Genomic DNA, 23,351 nt, shown 5'->3' on the forward strand with positions numbered 1-23,351 from the left:
TGAGATTCTACATTTCTAACAAACTCTCAGATGATATCACTCTTCCATGGACCACATTTTGAGTAGTAAGAATGTATCCTTCATTTGCAGTCATGTGGGAAGATTCAAACTTTGAAATTCAAAAGCATCAGGTATGTTCACTTTTTGAGGAATGCTAAAATATCTAAATAACATTAAATTACCCGTAACACTGCAGAGTCATAAACATCTAATTCCACTCCCAGTGAGACTTACTTGGCAGGAATGTATCCATGAGCATGTGGGCTCTGAGAGTCCCATGCTTGGCAATCAAGTCCAGACACGGTCTTGGAAATTTTGCCCTCATAATTTTCTCCACTGCAATGCATACATTCATCTGGGCAGAATGGACAAGAAGGAAAGGAAGAAAGAAACTGAAATGGATGAAGCGAAACAGAGTAAAAACTAGAATTCCACTAGAAATGTCTGATAACGTTGCCACTTGTTCGATGTACTTTTCCAACAACCACTTGGCAACCAAATTGGCAATAAAGGCTTAATTTTCTAATACAATCTATAACGTCATTCTCTTTTTCAAATGGTAAAATTAGTATATTTTGGTTGATACCTTCTCAACTATTATAGTCTTGACCAAATCCAGAAACTCCATAATGCCATGTCTTCAAAGTGGATTGTGTGGTCCTTGGTGGGCGGGAAGTGGGTGGGGGAGAGGTTGAACATAACCTCAGGAGTCGGTAAGTTCTCTACTAGAATGTTTTAATATTTGGGGTCCCCTTTCCAATAGCGGTCTTTAAAATTTTCTATGAAATTAGTCTGATCGTATGGATAACTGCCAAATAAGCCAGCGCCCTCTCAGGATTTTAGTGCTAGGGTTTTTGCTTTGCATGACCTCATGCAGGAACAATATTCACCTAAAGGGACAGTGCTTCTGTTTTTATATTATTGAGAAGCATGACTGGCTGTTTTTCTTTCTTACATCACTTAAAAATGGAAACTTTGGAATGCTTGAAAGAACAAGGTGCAGCAAAGTAATATAAGACTTTAATTTTTACGGGGTAATAAGGAAAACAGAAGCAGACTTGATGCAAAAATGATGTTCTCATGTCAGTGAAGGGCCAAACGACCTCATAACATAGTGTACAAGCAAAGGATCCCCATGGCTGGAATAGACAAAGTGATGGGGAAGTGAGCCTTCACGTGGTACATACACTATCCATGTGGTTACACATATCTCACCCTTGTTCATTCCCCCATTGCACCAATAAATATAGCCGGAAATGTGAAATGAACATTTTTCAATAGGATGTTTTAAATCTTTAGCATTGACTTTTGAGGTGCACTATTAAATTGATTGGTCCATTAAAATGACAGAATCCTGACTTAAAAACTGGTTCATGGCTTGGTTTCAGTGAAACAACAAAGTCTACCATGTTAAATTAATATTGTGTATTTGAATTGTATTGATTCTGTGGTTTTATTTTAATGATTTAATTGCAAATATGTTTTTGGCTTTATACGGTGTCAGAGCTTTAAGCATAAGAAGTTTGCATCTAGAGTTTATATCTAGTTTTATATTAGTCCCTGTTGAAGTACATTTTAATAAAAATAACTTAGATCAATAATGGAAAATATGCAAAATTGGTCCTTTCCAAGAGGTCATGTATTACTTGATTCTCTCAAACACAGCACTGATTATTAATATCCCTGTAGAAAATTGATTTACAGCAAATTACTCCACAGACGAAGGGCAGATAGGAAAGCATTTTCTAGAGCCAGCCCTGACCTTCACATTCAGGAATGTCGCAGTAGTCATATCTCGTGCCTGGATCTGTGGTGTAACACCAAGGTCCCTTCTTATCATTGTCTGGGTTCCTGCAGTAGTTCTCCTCCAATCCCGCTAAAGGATATTTTTCAGGTGAAAAGCTGTGGAGGATGAAAAAGAACCACTTTGACTATATTTTTAAAATCAGCATGTTATCAGCAAGGCAGGATAAGACACCCTCTCTTTCCCATCTGTGATTCGAGGTTGTGTCATCCAAATGCATTTCGGCTATGTGCTATAGCATTTGTGTCACCCAATTTTCAGTGTCTCTGCTGCTAGCCTGCTTCATTAGAGTAGCTAATATTACTATTATTACTATGTGGACAGCCAAGTCCTGGAAGTAGAGCCAAAGTGTCTTTATGCACAGTAGAAATACAAAGCCCTCAAAAGCCTGCCAAATTCACGATGCATTCCTAACACCTGCTTTTGTCAGTTGCCCTTCTCTCTGTAAAAGTAATAGAAGTTAACACCCTTTTGTCTGTGTGAACTCTGCACGAGGTATTACACTAAAATTTCTCTATACATTCTCTAATGTAGTCTTAATAAAAAATCCCTATCAGGAAGGTGTTATTATCCCCATTTTACAGATGAGAAAACTGAGGCACAGCCATGTGAAACAAATCAAATCTTGTCTAAGCTTGAGCAGTTAATAAGTAGTATCTCAAGGGTTTAAACTCAGATCTGTCTGATGCCAAATTCCACATCCTCTCTGAGATGCATCCAGAATTAATGGGAGACTGGGAGGATGGAGTGAAGCTCATTTTCAGAGATGAGTTGCTACATAGCGATAAGAAATTAGATTAAAAACCTAAGACTTGGGACTTCCCTGGTGACCAGTGGTAAAGAATCTGCCTTGCAATGCAGTGGATGCAGGTTCGATCCCCGGTCAGGGAACTAAGATCCCACATGTTGCGGGGTAACTAAGCCTGTGCGCCACAACTACAGAGCCCTGGAGCCTGCACGCCACAACTAGAGAAGAGAAAAAACCCACATGCCACAACCAGAGAGAAGCCCGTGCACCTCAACGAAAGATCCCGCATGCCTCAACAAAGATCCCACGTGCCTCGACTAAGACCCGACGCAGCCAAAAATAAATTAAAAAACAAAAACAAAAACCTAAGACTTAGAATCTGAAATGGTAGCTCTTGTTTCTGGTTCTTCTACGTACCTGTTTTTGGTAGATTTGGTCCTCCCAAGATCTCAGTTTCCTCATCTGCTGGGGTAGAGATGGCCTATATTATCTCTAAGGCCCTTGACATTCCATGATTTGGCCATTTGGTTTAATCATTTTAACCTCAATAAGCCTTAATGTGCTGGGAATATGAGATCTGCCCATCTCATAGGGATGCATAAAGGCGATTTGTTTGGGTAGGGGAGGGGGAAGGGTCATAGACAGTAAATTCCCACTTGATAAGCATTGTTAATGAGAACTTAATCCACCTAATACCATATTGGGCAAAGCACAAAAAGGATGACACTAAAATAAATAACAGGTAAGTTGCAAGATGATCTGTTTTTCACAATGTTGAGGTGAACACATGGTGTATTTGATTTAGACTAATTCAGTTCTAAGCATAGTCATCTTTGGTCTTTTCTAAGCTTCAGCCTAGAATTCATGGTTTTATAGTTCTTTTTTATTGTTCTCAGTCTTCTAGAAAAGCATATACGCAAGAATGAATGGAAAGCAGCCATTGTCTGCTTTTATTCCATAAATAATCGAACGGTTCTGCCCCAGCATCAGGAAGGTTCTCCCCATACCTGCTAGTCACATGTTCTGGTTTGAGTCAGAAGTAATGGAATCATTCTGAGTATAAGAGGTGAACACGGAGACGAAAGAGAAAGTCTTACTTGGGTGTGTGTGGAGAACTGTCACTCCATTTTTGACAGGCGACACCACTTTTTGTCTTGGCCATGGTCCCCCTGTAGTTCTTCCCATTTCCAGTCTTGCACTCTGAAAGATACACTGCAAGGAAGTGCAAACAGTGGTCAAACCCTTTCACAACAAGAAAAATCATGAAGAAGCCCTGCACTACTTGAACACATTGAGAGAAAGGACACCATTGCCCCCTATCTAAAAAGACAGTCTTTTACATCTAAGAGTTACAGTTAACTAAGCCACGTGGGGCATTGATTCCTTTACTCAAAACTACCGCCCCTCCATGTGCCGGGCAGATGCTGGGTGCTGGGGATGCTGGAAACACCATGAGTAGGAACCGCACAGGCCCTGCCCTCATGGAGCTTACATTCCAGTGGAGTCAGGGGGGCCAGTTACAGAAAGTAATCAAGAACACAGATTGTGAAATAGACAACCTTGTGGTGACACATGTAACAGAGAAAATAAATAGCATCATGAGAAAGTGGATGGAAAAGGGGATGGGGCTTTCTTCACAAGGTGGGCAGCAGGTTTTCAGAGGCTGAAAGAGATCCAAGCCACTTCTACTTTTGGAAGGTCCCAGTAGTATTTTAAATATAAAAAAATGTCAAACAGGGTGATATGACTGTGGTCTACTTTCAATGTTTACAGAAGGTGCTCGCAACCAGCCTCCACTTAACCAACGCACCGGTTGCCCAGTGGACCCCATCCTGCCTTTAAAACACGCTGCCAGGTGCCCACCTGTGGCCCACATGTGGCAGGGTGGGCATCTGTGGCTGGCAGGCCACTTTCGGGTGTGCCCACCCACTCTGTTCCTACCAGTTAGGTTATATGCTTACCAAGAATCAGTTGCTTTTATTTCCAAAACTTTTTATACAGCTCTATTTGATTACAGATGATCTAAACTGAGAAATAAATGGGGGGAAAATGGAGCTTTTTTAAAAATTAAGTTGAATGGTTTCAAGGACTTGAAAGAGTTGAATAGTTTATTTTATTTTATTTATTTTTTTATACAGCAGGTTCTTATTAGTTATCTATTTTATACATGTTAGTGTATATATGTCAATCCCAAACAATAGCTATTGTTGATTGAGCACCTGTCAAGTGCTCGGTGCCAGCTTCTTTATATTTATTCATCATAATCCCTGCAACAAATCTGTGAGGCTGGAATAAGCCCAACATGCATCTCTGCACAATGCTTTGTTGCCTCTTGTTCCATTACAAACTCTCAGTAGGAAACAGTAGTGTGGAACAGGCAAAAAAATGAGAAATGGAACCCATGGTGTAGTAGGGAAAAACAAATCTAATTCCATATTGGATCTGTTTCTTTAACTTTTGTATTCTGTTGCTTTTGCTACAAGTTAAGAATGTTGCCTATAGCCTGAAATATATAGGATAGCCCATTCTCAAGGCTCTGACCTCTAAAGGTATAACACTTTTCCATTCACATAGGGACCAAAGGTTGCAGAACAGAGAATAACACTTATCTCGTTGGAGGTTTATAGGAACATTGTGACGGGACTTATGTGGCCAGCTGCAAGAGCAGAGGCTTCCTACACCAAGACGTCTGCAGCAACCAACCTCACCCCCTCCCCTTTTAGCATAAAAGAAGCCTGAATTCTAATCAGGGAAGATGGTCCTTTGGGACACTAGTCCACCATCTTCTTGGTTGGCTGGCTTTCTGAATAAAGTCTCTATTCCTTGTCCCAGCAAATCATCTCTTGATTTATTGGCCTGTCCTGCAGGTAGCAGGACTCGAGTTGAATAGTTTTAAAAATTGTCATCGTATCCATTGACAGCAATCCATTCATATAGTTGATATGAGTTTGAAGAGAAGGACACTAATTATCGTAGACAAGTCACTAGAGTGTGGTTTATGCAAGAAATGTACCAGATAACTCCTGTTGGTGGCCCCAGGTTCAAAGAAAAAAGGCCTCTGCTTTACATCAAAAGATGCCAATGTAAGCTTCCGTTTTCGATGAAAATATAAAATATTTAAGGTATTATTTGTGTCATCTTTTATGATCCCCACTTTAGCCAAGTTTTTAAATTAATCAATCAATTATCTGGGGAAGGGACTTCTAACACACCTATAGCAGCTACTGCTTTAAACCCAACGCTCTATATAAAGATTGCAGATATATCTTCATTGAGATATATTATTATAGTAAATATATTACACTTATCAAAAAGGTAAACTCAAGGTACTTTGGAGCCCAGGGGTCAGGGGAGACTTTTCAAAGGAGGAGATGCTTGAGCTGAAATCTGGGAGGTGAGAAGGAGCCGGAAGAACAGAGGAGGGTCCAGGACAAAGAGGTGTGTGCTTGCCCTGCTGGAGGGGGGGCAGATTTAAGCCCCTCACATGAGCTAGACTTAAATAATACAGGGCCCTGCAGCAATTGGTGAGTATTTCGACTGTCTTCTAGGGCACTAAAGGTTTGAAGTGGGGAAGTTACAGACCAGCTGCTGCGGTGGCGCAGCCAGTGATGATGACGGCTTAGACCCAAGTGGCAGCAGTGGCCATGGTGGCAAAAGTAGAGATGTGACTAATTTGACACTGACCGTTCCCAGAAAAACCCTGGCAGGTAATTTAACAGTGGGTCAATATTCCACAGTAAAGAAACAAGCACCAAAAAATGACTGATTTTTGACTTTTGACCTCTCTTTTGTTTGTATGTACCCACCAGAGTTTATATAACCTTTTGCTCCTTTCCATCACCTTGAAAACAGGCAACTCTTCAATTATCCAAACTAAGCCTAGCGGTCACCCCCATGATCCTCTGGTTAACAATTTACAAAGGACATGTTTAAATGTTAGCATTTTGCAGAGAGTATCCCACCAGCCTTTTAAAAAATCTGACAGACAGTGGGTAATCCCATATATCTCGTCCTTTACTATTGGTAAGAACTAGTAACATCAACAGATAAACTTCAGATTTAATCTGCACTTTAGACTCAAGGATAAGAGCTAAACAGTGGGCTGGAAGTGTGTATAGCAGAGGCACAGATAATTAAACCTAAGAAGATGAACCAATGTGTAGATAAAATCCTAACCTTAAAAAACACTTCTCAAAATCTTATTTAGAGTTTTGTAGGGAAACTAGAATGTTGTAAGCCATTGTCAAGAATCAGTGAAATAGGGTGTTTCTGGTTGAGTTCAACACCTCTGATACAGAATATTTGGAGAGCAAATTTGTTATCAAAATAGTCTTAATACCTCGCCAGCAACAGAGAATAGGAAATAGTTTTGAAAGCATCATTATTCACTTCAATCTTCGTACAGACTTAATGAACGTTTACACATCTTAGAAGACATGCAACTTCTGTAGGAATCTAGGCCACACGTGACCACGAAAGATCTACAGTTTTCAAGGAAACTATGGAAAAGGAACTGCAACTTCTGCACATTTTCAAAAGACACCATTCCAGAGTCTAAGGGAAATACAGACCATGACTGAAAAAAAGTGGAACATGTAAGAGTAAAACTAAGGATATTTTCTCTATTCAAATGTTACTGCAGATTGAAAACACCTCAGTTTCGCTATTTCTCCAGGCTTCAGACCAAGGACCATGGTCCCTGCAGAACAAAAAACCAAGATCATAAGAAACCTGTAGACTCTCCCTCTTCTCCTTAAAAATAAAATAAAATTTTCAGTATCTTATTTTCAGGGTCATAGAGGCAGAAGTGATTTTGTACATCCAGTCCCTTTGTTTTTAAACCAAGAGAAATGAAACTTAAAAGGTGAAGTCATATATACAGGTTGACGTGGTGGGTTAGTGGCCAAATCTTCTGACTCCAAATTCAATTTCACTACACCATAGCGCCTCCATTCGCTGGTCTGATAAATTACAGGTGTTAAACGGGCTGGGGGAGGGAAGGGGGAGGGGAAGGGGGAGAAGGAAGAAAACATTGTACGTACCTCTCTTCTCAAATAAAACGACATCCCTCATCCTAAGGACTGGGGACAACTTGCTGTTTTCAGCCATTATCACACATTGTTGCTCTTTACTGTGATACTGGAATGCCCTGCAGAAGAGAATCAGAAAACACAAGTCTTTTCCTTTATTTAAGGAAAGCAAAGATTTATTAATAAGGAAGAGACTAAAGATAACTCTCTTGATGAATCACGGAGCTCAGAATTTGTTACTTCCAATTCAACCTGGCACTGTATCAATGAAGTATCGTCAAAGGAGGCAGCAACATGGTAGCTACTCTTGTTTTCTTCTACCTTTACCTTCTCCCCCTCCAAATTGTCTCTGTTTTCCCCCCTCTGTTTCAACTGCTTCATTCTTTCTTCACTCGTTTTCTTAATGAAGTGCCAGAATATTGGCTTTGTGCTGGAAAGAAGCAACTGAGTGTTGTAAACCCATTCCTGAGAGGGCCCACATGGACTCCTGTAACTTCCCCTTGACTACGTCTCTGCATTCTACTCCCTTCCCCCTCACACCTCCCTGCATTGTACCTCAGTCCTGCATGGATGTTGAGCCTGGCATCAAAGCCGTCCATGGCTTCCTTGCCTGCCCCATCTCCTGCGTGAACCTTTGCTTCAGCTGACTTGGTCCTTTCATCGTCCCTCTCACAGGTGCCCAGCCATGCTGCCCTCTGCCTAGAATCCCTCCCGCGTGGTCAGTATTTACCAGGATCTCACCCTTCAAAGCCCAGCTCAGTTCCCACCTCCTCCCCGGGCCTTCCCTGGTCATCTCAACTCTCAGGATTGTTCTTTCCTCTGAATCTTCATAGAGCACGTATTGATTATGTCATTTATCAATGTCTCGCATTGGCTGGTTTTTTTTAATTTTTATATTTTATCCAGTTTCTGTGACTACACCATAAATTCAAAAGGGCAAGCAATGGCTTTTGTATCTACACAAAAATCTATCATATATACTGATATATATATATATATATATATATATATATATATCTCCCCATGTACCGATCACTGTATCAACGCTTTGTGGCTCCTTAGGGTCTAGGACACTTCCAGTCACATGATCCTCAATAAATATTTATCAACGATAATGTTAAAAACTAGAGCTCAGGGCTTCCCTGGTGGCACAGTGGTTGAGAGTCCGCCTGCTGATACAGGGGACATGGGTTCGTGCCCCGGTGCGGGAAGATCCCACATGCCGCGGAGCGGCTGGGCCCGTGAGCCATGGCCTCTGAGCCTGCATGTCCAGAACCTGTGCTCCGCAACGGGAGAGGCCACAACAGTGAGAGGGCGTGTACCGCAAAAAAAAAAAAAAAAGAAAACTAGAGCTCAGAACAATAGCTGCCGATGTCATGTGTAAAAATAAATAACTTCCTTTGGGGGCATTTTTCTAAAGGGGACACTAATTAACAAGAAACTGTATGGTTTCAGATACAGAGAGCAAATACAGATTCCAAACTCCAATCCCATGAAATTCCTCTTTCCTCTTAAATCCTATTTTCGTTGATAAATCCCTGAGCAAATTTCTCGTGATCAACGTAATAGCGTCTCAAGCAGCAGGATTTCTGCGTAGGCACAGTGACCAAGAAAATACCTGCAAATGAAGTCTCTTTCCTCCTCACACTTTGTTGCACATTCTTCTATGCCTCCTGTCACCAGGTGCTTCCGAGTCAAACTAAACAGGGAAGCTCCCCGGGTATTTACATAGTCATCCAAGGGGTCTCCGAGACCTACAAATGGAAGATAAAAGTGGGACAACTGATAAATGCATCAACACCATTGTTTAATTCTCATGAATTTGTAAACTATTCTCTTTGCATCAACGAAGTAAAACTGGCTGCTCCATTGGAAGCAGAATGGGTGGCTGTGAATAAAAATGTTTAATCAGGAAAACAGTTCCACGAATAGATGGCACTATGTTAAAAGATCAACTGGATTGTTAGGTTAATAGATTAGAACTACTTAGCAACTTCCATGTTACTACGTTAATGGGTATGAAACGTTAAATAAGAAAAAATTTGACCTGTTTGCTAGTAATTGCATGTCATGATGGAACAGTAAGAGACAACCAAGGGCAACTTTTGATGTTGATTTGTCCATCCCTGGGTATAAATAGAAACTGGAGGCCACTATTCGATTTCCTACAGTGCAAACTTTAGTTGTGGCACTGTCACTTAAACTGATGGGATAAGCATTCTCTGAATGGCTCCACCACAAGATACAAAAACTTTGGTGAGTTGATGATGTCGAGAATAAATAAGAGCTGGACTAAATCTTGACCATCATACATCGTCATTTTTATACTGGACTTAGTAGAGTGACCCCTCACTATTTATTAAAGATAAATCATTTCTGCCAAGAGGATGACAGCTTTCTGGCATTTCTGAGGAAACTGTACAACAGCAGAGCCCGGGACAAACAATGGCCTTGATTTTCCTTGGACATAAAATCTGAGGCAAAGAGTCCGTTTGAAGGTCGCTCTGCCCCCTTGCTACTGCAGAGGGTGGCCGGGGGCCTCAGCCACGTTCCCACTGCAAGGCTACAAAGAGTACTCCTGAGATACGTGGCACCTGAGACAGCTGTGGCAGCTCTATTCCAAGCTTGGAGACTCAGCCTCTATCCTTTTGGGTTGAAATACTAGCCGTTTTCATAGGGTGAGGGGCTAAAAGAGGTTAATTTAATGGAGACAGCAAAGTTTCCTAAAGTTTGCCTAAATGGGATTAGGCAACCTGGCAACTTTGACCACTTTGAGGGGAGGGGTGGAGATCAAAGCCAGGGTGAGCGTGTTGAAGAGTGACAAAGAGAGGTGGTGGGAACAGCAGGGAAGACAAGTCTCTGCAGAAATCTGGCTGTGAAAGGAGCATTTCCTAGAGGCCATATGGAATCTCAGAAAAATTTTAAAAATTTTTATTGAAATATAGTTGATTTACAATGTTGTGTTACTTTCAGATGTAGAGCAAAGTGATTCAGTTATACATATATATTCTTTTTTAGATTCTTTTCCATTATAGGTTATTACAAGATATTGAGTAGAGTTCCCCGTGCCATACAGTAGGTCCTCGTTGGTTATCTATTTCATATATAGTAGTGTGTATTTGTTACTCCCAACCTCCTAATTTATCCCTCCCTCCTCTTTCCCCTTTGGTAACCAGAAGTTTGTTTTCTATGTCCTTAAGTCTATTTCTGTTTTGTAAATAAGTTCATTTGTATGATTTTTTTTTAGATTCCACATGTAAGGTATATCATAGGATATTTGTCTCTGTCTGACTTACTTAGTGTGATCAGCTCTAGGTCCTCTCAGAAATTTTTGAAGATGAGACATTCTAGAGCATGTTTGGGTACTGATGAAAATTATCTAGTGGAAAGGGTCATGAAGGGTCAGATCCTCATTCCCAGAAGGGCTATCCCTTACCACCTGAAAACACACACGCCGCAAGGGCGTGATGCACTTTCCTAGATTAAGACAGAGCTGTTTTCGGAGCCCACCCTCTCCCTGCCTCTGCTCTTCCTTCCTCGACCTGAGATTCTCCAAACTGGAAGGATGGATGGTTCCATCCTTGACTAGGAAGTTGACTGATGTAGTTTAATACACCAAAAAAGCACTTGATACATGTATCAAGAGATTATAGAGAAATAGATATTTTAGACCCATACCCATGTCCTCATCCTGTATTTTTCCTCCCAATTTGCGCTCTCATTTCCAGGAAGCATTGTACTTTGGTAAATCCTATAGATCAGGATGTGACTTTAAAAACAAACACAAGAACTCTATAAAGTATATCCTGTAAAGACTGAAATTAGATCTTTTGAAGAGTTCTTAGAAAGTAGAGCAGGCCGGGGTGTAAATGATATCAAAACAAGAAAATTTCCATTTTTACCACCCTTTCATTATGTTATGTTAGTATGTTTCATAGCATATAGCTGCTGAGACCCACCTTAGGAGCTGATACACCAAAGAAATATCCCAAAAGAGAATAAATTTTTTTCTTTTTACTTTGAAAAGTTTTCCCCCAATAATTTCTTTCTTTAATTCCAGGGATCATGTGACAACGTGGTGTAATACACTTTATTTATTGACCAAGAAATATTAGACAAATTTTTTTAGTAACAAAAGTATTTTTATATTCTATGCTGAATGTACATGTATACTGGTACCAAAACAAGTATATTTTATTAATAATGTGGGTTTGTTTTTTTTTAATATCATGGTAGTGTGTATATGTACATCCATCCTTGTGTGTTTGAAAGAAAAGACTTTGTGGTTTGTGAAATGCAAACTGCTTATCCACCTCTCACTGAGAACAGCTGTAAAAGGAGATTTTTTTCTTCTCCCTGGTCATTTCAGTGCACTGGAAAGATGAAACACTTCCACGGAAAGACAGAGTAAATGCCTTCCTTTCAAAAAGAGCTTACGCAAGTCTTTTTCCCCCTAGGTTAGTGAAGACATATGTTAATCCTGCTGCAGAGAAGTCTGTTCTAACATTTGGGTGTGTCCCACTGTATCCAGAGTTCCAGGTCCCGCTTCCCATAGACTAAAATAGAGTGTGCACAAAAAAATAAAAAATAAAAAAATAATAAAATAGAGTGTGCACCCCTGCGCCACTCCCCACAACCATTTCCCATGAAAACCTCTTTTTGCAACCTTCTGCTGTTTTTTCTTTGATATTTCTTTAGATGGCTCCACTAAATTCAAATGTATTTGACTCTAATTTAAAGTACAGCTTGTAAAATTTTATCTGGCTACTTATAAAATGAATTTCAAGTATCTATACATTGTTTATATGAAGAACCACTAACATAATGTATGATTGCGCTTATAAGAAATGTCCAAAACAGGCAAATCAGAGACAGAAAGTAGATTAGTGATCGCCAGGGGCTGGGCAGGGATGGAGGTTAGGGAGAGGGGAGAAGAGGGGTTGGAGGTGACAGCTAAGGGGTGTGGAGTTTATTTGGGGGGTAATAAAAATGTTCTAAAAGGTATTGTGATAGTTGCATAACTCTGAATACTGAAAACCTTTGGATTGTATGCTTTAAATGGATGAATTGTATAGTATGTGAATTATATCTCAATAAAGCTGTCAAAAAAAAAAAAAGAACTACGAAGACATGCTTAGAATATTTTAACAAAGGTTTAAGCAAAGTTGAAAAAGTGAGAAGAAGCATCAGGTTCCTTCTCAGAAAGCCCTGGCTAAAGTCCTAGTTTCTGGGAGTTTGGTCAATAGGCAAATAACGTGATTTTCTTAAGGACAGGTTTCCTCATCTATAAAATGGGTACAAATCTACTATAATACCTATGGTATCAGCTAAATAAGCTGGACTTCGTAAAGGACACACACATATGCATGTATGAATAAAAATGTGCCCGGCCTACCTCAGGTACTCAGTGGAGATTTGTTGAATTATTGTACGGACATCATCCTGCAAATCGATGCCTGTGATTTCTCCAGGCATAAGAAGCAAACTTATATGTATGGAAAGCCTTCCTTAAGTCATAACAAACAGAGAACAGGTCAGCACAACCACAGATTGGTCAAAGAATATGGTCAGAGATACTTCATTGTTTACATTTGAAAGTCAGAAAAATATGACACCTTAACAAAAATGGTCTACATTAAGCAGACTAAGAACCAGGCAAAGAGACTAAGAACTTTTGGGGTTGTTAGCTACCTGAGCTATTTCTTTTCTAACTAAAATAACCATCATGTGGGCTCCATCTTTTAGACTGAAAACATCATTCATTATTTTCTCTGCCCACTTGTCTCCAGTATTCCCATGAGGGAAACGAAACACTTCTTGAAGATTTCCTCACCCTTAGATTGTGACCTGGGAATCTCACGAGTCAAAAGCTAAATTCAACAAGTTGCACATGAAACCATCATGGATCTATTTTTAATACATTGCTAGGAAAAAATATATTGATTAAAGTGAAAAAATCTCTCTGTCTTACCTGATTTCAGAAATAAAAGAAGTAGAAGGACCACCTCCTTATGTTCCATTTTGGGACTGGCCAGCAGTGTCCGGAAAACAGTGTGTCCCAATCCTAAGATGTTATTGACTTACATGAGAGGAAATGCACCCACAAACAAGATAATCAAATGGAGTTAATTATTCTCTTGGAGGCCCATGGCCACTGTGCTCTGAAGTGTTCAAACATTACCTTGACAGGAGGATCTTACAAAATGTTTGAGAGCGGAGTCTGCAATAGATGCTGGGAAGTGGTGGAGGCTGCCCGCCCCCTCGGCTGCCCCACACTGTCTCCTGCTTCCGTCCTTGCCGCCAGCCCATCATCTTTCCCACTTACTCTTCTTTCCTTCCCTCTTATTTCACTCTCTTTCTTTTGGGTGAAAAAAAAAAAATTACAACAATAGCTAACATTTGCTGAGGACTTTCCTATGCCAGACCTTCTGCATAGTTTCATCCAACCGTCCAAACAATATTATTATCATCCCCACTTCAGATGAGGTGACTCAGGCTGAGAAGGTTTAACTTTCCCAAGGTCACTTAGCTCACAAGGGATGAAGCCAATGGACAAAATCTATTTGGCCTCAGATTACAGACTTAAGCTAGAGCATCACTATTAACATCTCCACATCGTACCAGTGTAGAAATCACTAGGTAAGTTACAATATTTCTTTATTATCAAACTTTACGTCCAATGGACTCATATGGTTTCCATGATTATAGATGATGTTATAAAATGTCGATCTTTTCCCCCAATGAATTCACGGTGCATTATAGTCTCATCCTCATGAAATAAAGCAAGAGTGGGAAAATTAAGTTTAAAGAATGTCTTGATTTTAATTGTTGATTCTGTAGTTTGCCCTGGCTTTAGGCTAGAATGACCAGGTAGTACATGCTTTAAAACTCTTACATGAGTGTTCAATAATATTCAGGAATTGGCTCTATTTTAATTGTGAAAGAAGAACTCAAAACACTCCTCTCTCCATGCTATGAAATTCCTTTCTATAAATTAACCAGCAAAACGTAGAGGTGGGCACCAATCGTCTTGGATGGACCCTCCTGCAGAATTGCATGGGGTTGAAGTACTGTGTGTGCAGAATTCACAAGAACAGAATGTGCTGGAGAGCAAGATGGTAGCACCATCATGAGGGGCTGGGAGGACCTGGCACATTTCCTGTTTTTCCACCATGTCCCAGCTTTCTCCCCTCCCTCTCACCTAGTGGCCCAGTTTATTCAAGGGGACACAAGGTGGAAGCAAGTTGAGAAATCAGCCTTGAGAAGACTTTTTGTCTTAACGTATCTGAAATGTCTCTTAGGGGAATTATGTTGGTGTGTTTCAGAAAATACTTTGGGGGAGAAAACAGACTCTGGTAATACATGATGTTGCCACTACACATTTACTTCCACTTAAAATACTTTAGAACTGCCTCATGGATAAGGCACCTCAGGAACAATGCTATCAGAAGTTCTACATCTGCATAAACATCCTTTTCCTGTTTTGTTTGTTTTTTTGATATGGATGGTAGTGGTACGCCTTTTGCCCCCTTTCCTCTTGGAAGCTTCTAGAATATATTTGGTTCTACAAATGTTATTTTGTTTAATTTATTTAATTTATTTTACTTTTGGCTGCACTGGGTCTTTGTTGGTGCGTGCAGGCTTTCTCTAGCTGCAGCCAGTGGGGGCTACTCTTCCTTGTGGTGCGTGGGCTTCTCATTGCAGTGGCTTCTCTTGTTGCGGAGTACAGGCTCTAGGCACGTGGGCTTCAGTAGTTGCAGCATGCGGGCTCAGTAGTTGTGGCTCGTGGCTCTAGAGCGCAGGTTCACTAGTTGTGGCGCACGGGCTTAGCTGCTCCATGGTATGTGGGATCTTCCCGGACCAGGGGAAGATCGAACCCATGTCCCCTGCATTGGCAGGCGGATTCTTAACCACTGCGCCACCAGGGAAGCCCTTACAAATGTTTTTTTTTTTTTTTTTTTTTTGCGGTACGTGGGCCTCTCACTGCTGTGGCCTCTCCCGTTGTGGAGCACAGGCTCCGGACGCACAGGCTCAGCAGCCATGGCTCACGGGCCCAGCCGCTCAACGGCATGTGGGATCTTCCCAGACTGGGGCACGAACCCGTGTCCCCTGCATCGGCAGGCGGACTCTCAACCACTGCGCCACCAGGGAAGCCCCACAAATGTTATTTTGTGAATGAGGTTGCCCTCCAATGTCCTTTTGACTATGTATTCTTCACCACCTTCTCAATACATCAGCACCACGAGAACACAGGTAAACACAAAGCAGAGTTTGGCTATTGTGCCCCCTATTCTGTCATGTGTAAAGAGAAGAGGAAAGAGGAATGTGTTGCTTAGGTGTAGACAGTGTGGATGGATACAGACTCCCATTACGGCACTGCCCTACAGCGTTCAGCATCATAGGTGCAGGGTAGGCACAAAGTGATGGACTATTCTAGATCGTACATAGGAATCCCACACTGGCACTCTCGGAGGGGTTTTGGGCAGTGGTTTTTCCCAAGGCTGTAAAGACAATTAATTCAATATAAGTCATTTTCTATTTGAAAGAATGGCAGAAGCTGAGGAAAGAGATAAAGAAAAAGATCATCTCGGTATAGTGTTAGCAGGTTGAATAAATTCTGAGATGTGTATTCTCTTTGAGTTCAATTCATTAAATATTTATTGACCAAATAGTAGGTGTTAGATTCTTCTAGGATTAAAGGTACAAATCACAATCTCTACCTTCCCCCAGCCTCTCCCTAAAGGAACTGCAGGAAACTTTTGCACCTGAGATGCGTGGAGTCTGCTGCTGCACTTGTAGTGGGCGTTTGTGGGGGTGGGGGGGATAAGGACACCAAAATAAGAGAGAGGCTCTTCCCAGTATGGGGCCTGCAACCAAGATCCACTCAGGACTCAGGTTCCCACAGGAAGGGAAAAATTAGCTACTTCCTCCCCTCCTGGCATTGAAGCGGTGAATTCCTTGCAAGCACCTTGAACACAAGGTAAGGTCAAGCTCACCATGGGAGTGGGGAAGAAGCCCCTTTGGTCTCACTTGCACCCACCCTGCAGGTGAGGTGGAAGCTGTGGCCATGTGACATCTTCCCAGGTGAGACTGCGTGGACCTCGCGTTGCTGGCCTGATGTCGGCACCTGTCACCTTTCCCCCACTGACTTCCCACCTTCCTGCAGCCATAGTTCTTCTCAGCCCAGGCTCTGCCATCTGGGAACTGTCATTCTAAGGCAGCTCGTTTCTTTTTTTTTTTTTAATTTTTTAAAAATTTACTTTATTGAAATATAGTTAATTTACAATGTTGTTAATTTCTACTATACAGCAAGTCATTTCTTTATCATGAACGTCTCTGAATCTTCCCTGCAAAGACCATGTCATTTCAAAACAAAACAGCACAAAATTAATTCATCTATTAAGGGCTCAAAGTATGCCTTCATCATTGCAAAGGTTCATAGCAAGTTTATCTTTGCCCTCAATGCCAATTTGCAGATTGCTTTCACTGTGTGAGTTTATTAGGGCATATCATCTAGGAACCGTGCTCTCATTCATCTGAAGGTGGCGTTCCTTTCTTCTTTCCTTTCAGAAACTTGCCCAGGGAGAGTCAAAAGTTACAGAATTTCTAGATCGGGGAGCCTAAGCCAACCTCTGGCTGATTTCTGGGAGCTCACGAGTAGCGTGAGTGGGATGGGAGAGGCCCTCTCCCCCGCCTCCACGTCCCCCTCCCCAGCCCGGACCGTTCTTCAGGCCTGATTGACGCCACCGGCTTAACAGCCGCTCCTACACGTCGACCTGAAATCCAGAGGCTGGAGGAGCCCAGGCCTGCCCGGGCCTCCCGGGTGCTCGGGGGAGACCCACCAACTCTGCACGCAGGTAAGACACCAGCCAACACAAGCCCCCGCATCACACCTGGACCCCAAGAAACGACCCCTTCCTCATCGCCTGCTCATCCGCTGCCAGACCCGCCTCCGGCGGCGGAGGCGGCCGAAGGTCCCCGAGGAAGCATGGGGTTGGCGGGGGGAGGGACGGGCAGAGTTTCAAGAAAGGTGAGCACTAGCCTGGGCACCATCCTTCAGTAGACGCCTCTTCCGTGCCTGCAGGGCGTCTAGCGCTACGCTGAGCGCCGAGCGGACGAGAGGAAACTCTCCCCGCCCTCCGCGAGTTTCCCACGTGACCGGGTGGGGGCGGTGCGCGTCCGCCAAGTCGGACCAAGTCGGTGAGGCCGCGCGGCCAGGTCGTCCCGGAGCGGAGGGACACGCCCTCGGCTGGAGGAGTGAGGAGACGCTTCCCGGGGAAGTGACATCGACCCTAGATGACAAGCAGGAGGGGTGAGAAGCAGGAGAAGTGTGTTCTGAGCAGAAAGAATGAATGTGCGAAATCGCAGAGGCGAGGGTTCCATCCAGGCGGTTGAAAGTCGTTCAGGCTGAAATCGAAAATGATGGAGAAGAGACCGAATCCCATCGACGCTGCGGCGAAAACGGCGACCCTTGAAGGGTTTTAAAATGGAAGAGTGGCCTCATCCTGCCTGAAGCGTGGTGAGGGGATCATAAGAAGCACGGAGGAAGGAGGTGAGAGATGAGAGGGGTCTGAAAGGAGGCAATGGGGACAGAAAACAGCACTGGATTAGGGAGATGGTTAGAAAGGAGAGTTGACAGGATTTTGTGACTGAATCTGGTGAGTGAAATCAAGGCTGGGGCCGGCATTTGTGACTTGGGTACATGGTAGAGAGCGGTGTCTTCACTGAGAAGGAACAGAGGAAAGAGTAAGATGAGTTTGCTTGGAGACATGTTACATTTGGGAACTTGTGAAAGTCCCCAGTTGCCCAGAAGGCAATTGGATATTTGGGTCTAGAGCAGGCGTTGGCAAACTGTAGCCCATCAGGCAGCCTCCTGGTTTTGTAAATAAAGTTATATTGGCACACAGCCTGGCCTGTTCATTTACTGTTGGCTACGGCTGCATGTGCATGAAAATGAGTAGTTGAGTAGATGTGACTGAGGCTGTATGTTGGCCAGCAAGCCCATAAAATACTTACTACCTGGCTTTTTGCAGGAAATGCTTGCCGATTCCTGGTCTAGGGCTCAGGGAAGAGGTTTGGGCTGGAGATGTAGAATCAGGTACGTAACACTGAAACAAGGGACGTGGATGAGGTCACCCTGAGAGAAGAAAAGAAGACCTGGGATGGAACAAGGGAAGTCTTTTTTTCTTCTTTTCTCTCAGTGTTGTGTTAGTTTCTGGTGTACAACAAAGTGATTCAATTATACATGTATTATATATATAATATATATATATTCTTCATATTCTTTTCCATTATAATTTATTACAAGACTTTTTTAAAAGTTTTTTTTTAAATTTATTTTATGTTTTTGGCCTCGCCTCACAGCATGTGATATCTTAGCTCCCCGACCAGAGATTGAACTCATGCCCCCTGCATTGGAAGCTCAGTCTTAACCACTGGACCACCAGGGAAGTCCCACAAGATATTGAATATAGTTCCCTGTGCTATACAGTACGACCTTGTTGTTTATCTGTTTTATATATAGTAGTGTTTATCTGTTAGTCCCAAACTCCTAATTTATTCCTCTCCCCCTTTCCCCTTTGTAGTATGATAAATCTCTAGGCCCATCCGGTTGCTGCAGATGGTATTATTTCATCCTTTTTTATGGCTCAGTAATATTCCTATATATTATATATATATATGTATATATACATATATATATACATATATTACATCTTCTTTATCCATTCCTTAGTCAATGGATGTTTAGGTTGCTTCCACATCTTGACTATTGTAAATAGTGCTGCAATGAACACTGGAATGCATGTATCTTTTCGAAGTATGGTTTTCTCTGGATATATGCCCAGGACTGGGATTGCTGGATCTGTCTTTAGTTTTCTAAGGAAACTCCATACTGTTCTCCATAGTGGCTGTACCAATTTACATTCTCACCAATAGTGTAGGAGGGTTCCCTTTTCTCCACACCCTCTCCAGCATTTATTGTTTGTAAACTTTTTGATGATGGCCATTCTGACCGGTGTGAGGTGACACCTCATTGTAGTTTTTTTTAACATCTTTATTGGAGTATAATTGCTTTAAAAGGGTGCGTTAGTTTCTGCTTTATAACAAAATGAATCAGCTATACATAAACATATATCCCCATATCTCCTCCCTCTTGTGTCTCCCTCCCACCCTCCCTATCCCACCCCTCTGCGTGGTCACAAAGCACCAAGCTGATCTCCCTGTGCTATATGGCTGCTTCCCACTAGCTATCTGTTTTACATTTGGTAGTGTATATATGTCCATGCCACTCTCTCACTGTGTCCCAGCTTACCCTTCCCCCTCCCCGTGTCCTCAAGTCCATTCTCTACATCTGTGTCTTTATTCCTGTCCCAACCCTAGGTTCTTCAGAATCTTTTTTTTTTTTTTTAGATTCCATATTTATGTATTAGCATAGGGTATTTGTTTTTTTCTTTCTGACTTACTTCACTCTGTATGACAGACTCTAGGTCCATCCACCTCACTACAAGTAACTCAGTGTGCTTTTCTAAGAATTTGTCCATTTCTTCCAGGTTGTCCATTTTATTGGCATAGAGTTGCTTGTAGTAATCTCTCATGATCCTTTGTATTTCTGCAGTGTCAGTTGTTACTTCTCCTTTTTCATTTCTAATTCTATTGATTTGAGTCTTCTCCCTTTTTTTCTTGATGAGTCCGGCTAATGGTTTATCAATTTTGTTTATCTACTTGAAGAACCAGCTTTCAGTTTTATTGATCTTTGCTATCCTTTCCTTCACTTCTTTTTCATTTATTTCTGATCTGATCTTTATGATTTCTTTCCTTCTGCTAACTTTGGGGTTTTTTTTGTTCTTCTTTCTCTAATTGCTTTAGGTGTAAGGTTAGGTTGTTTATTTGAGATGTTTCTTGTTTCTTGAGGTAGGATTGTATTGCTATAAACTTCCCTCTTAGAACTGCTTTTGTTGCATCCCATAGGTTTTGGGTCGTTGTGTTTTCATTGTCATTTGTTTCTAGGTATTTTTTAATTTCCTCTTTGATTTCTTCAGTGATCTCTTGGTTATTTAGTAGTGTATTGTTTAGCCTCCATGTGTTTGTATTTTTTACATATTTTTCCTGTAATTGATATCTAGTCTCATAGCGTTGTGGTCGGAAAAGATACTTGACACAATTTCAATTTTCTTAAATTCACCAAAGCTTGATTTGTGACCCAAGATATGATCTCTCCTGGAGAATGTTCCATGAGCACTTGAGAAGAAAGTGTATTCTGTTGTTTTGGGATGGAATGTCCTATAAATATCAATTAAGTCCATCTTGTTTAATGTGTCATTTAAAGCTTGTGTTTCCTTATTTATTTTCATTTTGGATGATCTGTCCATTGGTGAAAGTGGGGTGTTAAAGTCCCCTACTATGAGTGTGTTACTGTCGATTTCTCCTTTTATGGCTGTTAGTATTTGCCTTATGTATTGAGGTGCTCCTATGTTGGGCGCATAAATATTTATAACTGTTATATCTTCTTCTTGGATTGATCCCTTGATCATTATGTAGCATCCTTCTTTGTCTCTTGTAACAGTCTTTATTTTAAAGTCTATTTTGTCTGATATGGGAATTGCTACTCCAGCTTTCTTTTGATTTCCATTTGCATGGAATAGCTTTTTCCATCCCCTCACTTTCTGTCTGTATGTGTCCCTAGATCTGAAGTGAGTCTCTTGTAGACAGCGTATATACAGGTCATGTTTTTGTATCCATTCAGCCAGTCTGTGTCTTTTGGTTGGAGCATTTAATCCATTTACATTTAAGATAGTTATCAATATGTATGTTCCTATTACCATTTTCTTAATTGTTTTGGGTTCGTTATTGTAGGTCTTTTCCTTCTCTTATGTTTCCTGCCTAGAGGAGTTCCTTTAGCATTTGTTGTAAAGCTGGTTTGGTGGTGCTGAATTCTCTTAGCTTTTGTTTGTCTATAAAGGTTTTAATTTCTCTGTCGAATTTGAATCAGATCCTTGCTGGGTAGAGTAATCTTGGTTGTAGGTTTTTCCCTTTCATCACTTTAAATCTGTCCTGCCACTCCCTTCTGGCTTGCAGAGTGTCTGCTGAAAGATCAGCTGTTAACATTATGGGGATTCCCTTATATGTTATTTGTTGTTTTTCCCTTGCTGCTTTTAATATTTTTTCTTTGAATTTAATTTTTGATAGTTTGATTAATATGTGTCTTGTCTTGTTTCTCCTTGGATTTATCCTGTATGGGACTCTCTGTGCTTCCTGGACTTGATTGACTATTTCCTTTCCCGTATTAAGGACATTTTCAACTATAATCTCTTCTAATATTTTCTCAGTCCCTTTCTTTTTCTCTTCTTCTGGGACCCCTATAATTCAAATCTTGGTGAGTTTAATGTTGTCCCAGAGGTCTCTGAGCTGTCCTCAATTCTTTTCATTCTTTTTTCTTTATTCCGCTCTGCAGTAGTTATTTCCACTATTTTACCTTCCAGGTCACTTATCCATTCTTCTTCTCAGTTATTCTGCTACTGATTCCTTCTAGAGAATTTCAAATTTCATTTATTGTGTTGTTTGTTTGCTCTTTAGTTCTTCTAGGTCCTTGTTAAATGTTTCTTGTATTTTCTCCATTCTATTTCCAAGATTTTGGGTCATCTTTACTATCATTACACTGAATTCTTTTTCAGGTAGACTGCCTATTTCCTTTTCATTTGTTTGGTCTGGTGGGTTTTTACTTTGCTCCTTCATCTGCTGTGTGTTTCTTTGTCATCTCCTTTTGCTTAACTTACTGTGTTTGGGGTCTCCTTTTCTCAGGCTGCAGGTTCGTAGTTCCCACTGTTTTTGGTGTCTGCCCCCAGTGGCTAAGGTTGGTTCAGTGGGTTGTGTAGGCTTCCTGGTGGAGGGGACTGGTGCCTGTGTTCTGGTGGATGAGGGTGGATCTTGTCTTTCTGGTGGGCAGGAGCACGTCCGGTGGTGTGCTTTGGGGTTTCTGTGACCTTGTTATGATTTTAAGCAGCCTCTCTGCTAATGGGTGAGGTTGTGTTCTTGTCTTGCTAATTGTTTGGCATAGGGTGTCCAGCACTGTAGCTTGCTGGTGGTTGAGTGGAACTGTGTGTTGGTGTTGAGATGGAGATCTCTGGGAGAGCTTTCGCCATTTGATATTACGTGGAGCCAGGAGGTCTCTGGTGGACCAATGTCCTAACTCAGCTCTCCCACCTCAGAGGCACAGGCCTGACACCCGGCTGGAGCACCAAGACCCTGTCAGCCCCACAGCTTTTGGGAAGTCCGAGGTTTTCTGCCAGCGTTCAGTAGGTGTTTTGTAGGAGCTGTTCCATGTGTAGATGTATTTTTGATATATTTGTGGAGGAAGGTGATCTCCACGTCTTACTCCTCTGCCATCTTGAAGGTCTCGCCCTCTCATTGTAGTTTTGATTTGCATTCCCCTAATAATTATCTGTGTTGAGCATCTTTTCATGTGCCTATTGGCCATCTGTGTGTCTTATTTGGAGAAATGTCTATTTAGGTCTTCTGCCCATTTTTGATTGGGTTGGTTGTTTTTTTGTTATTGAGTTTTATGAGCAGCTTGTATAGTTTGGAAATTAAGCCCTTGTCCGTCGCATCATTTGCAAATATTTTCTCCCAGTCTGTAGGTTGCCTTTTCATTTTGCTTATGGTTTCCTTTGCTATGCAAAAGCTTTTACATTTAATTAGGTTTAAGTTTAATTAGGTCCCATTTGTTTATTTTGCGTTTGTTTCCTTTGCCTTGGAAGACTGACCTAAGAAA

General features: G+C 41.5%; 2 protein-coding genes across 2 annotated transcripts in view; one reads left to right on the forward strand and one right to left on the reverse strand.

The window, feature by feature from the left end:
• PLG (plasminogen) overlaps positions 1 to 13,668 on the reverse strand; it is a 42,998-nt gene extending 29,330 nt beyond the window's left edge. Inside the window, exons 1-6 of the mRNA XM_081250464.1 lie at positions 13,554 to 13,668; positions 9,201 to 9,336; positions 7,595 to 7,701; positions 3,650 to 3,764; positions 1,763 to 1,902; positions 235 to 355 (exon numbers count right to left, since the gene is read on the reverse strand). Coding sequence (XP_081106590.1) covers positions 235 to 355; positions 1,763 to 1,902; positions 3,650 to 3,764; positions 7,595 to 7,701; positions 9,201 to 9,336; positions 13,554 to 13,602 — 668 coding nt within the window. The 5' untranslated portion in view covers positions 13,603 to 13,668. The remainder of the gene's footprint in view (positions 1 to 234; positions 356 to 1,762; positions 1,903 to 3,649; positions 3,765 to 7,594; positions 7,702 to 9,200; positions 9,337 to 13,553) is intronic.
• A 4,132-nt stretch (positions 13,669 to 17,800) lies between these two features.
• The window catches only part of MAP3K4 (mitogen-activated protein kinase kinase kinase 4), a 164,369-nt gene continuing 158,818 nt past the window's right edge, over positions 17,801 to 23,351 (forward strand). The window contains exons 1-2 of the mRNA XM_081250460.1: positions 17,801 to 18,134; positions 18,616 to 18,680. Coding sequence (XP_081106586.1) covers positions 18,619 to 18,680 — 62 coding nt within the window. The 5' untranslated portion in view covers positions 17,801 to 18,134; positions 18,616 to 18,618. The remainder of the gene's footprint in view (positions 18,135 to 18,615; positions 18,681 to 23,351) is intronic.

This window comes from Mesoplodon bidens (assembly GCF_964165515.1).
Source record: "Mesoplodon bidens genome assembly, chromosome: 12".
In the NCBI taxonomy this organism is placed as follows: domain Eukaryota; kingdom Metazoa; phylum Chordata; class Mammalia; order Artiodactyla; family Ziphiidae; genus Mesoplodon; species Mesoplodon bidens.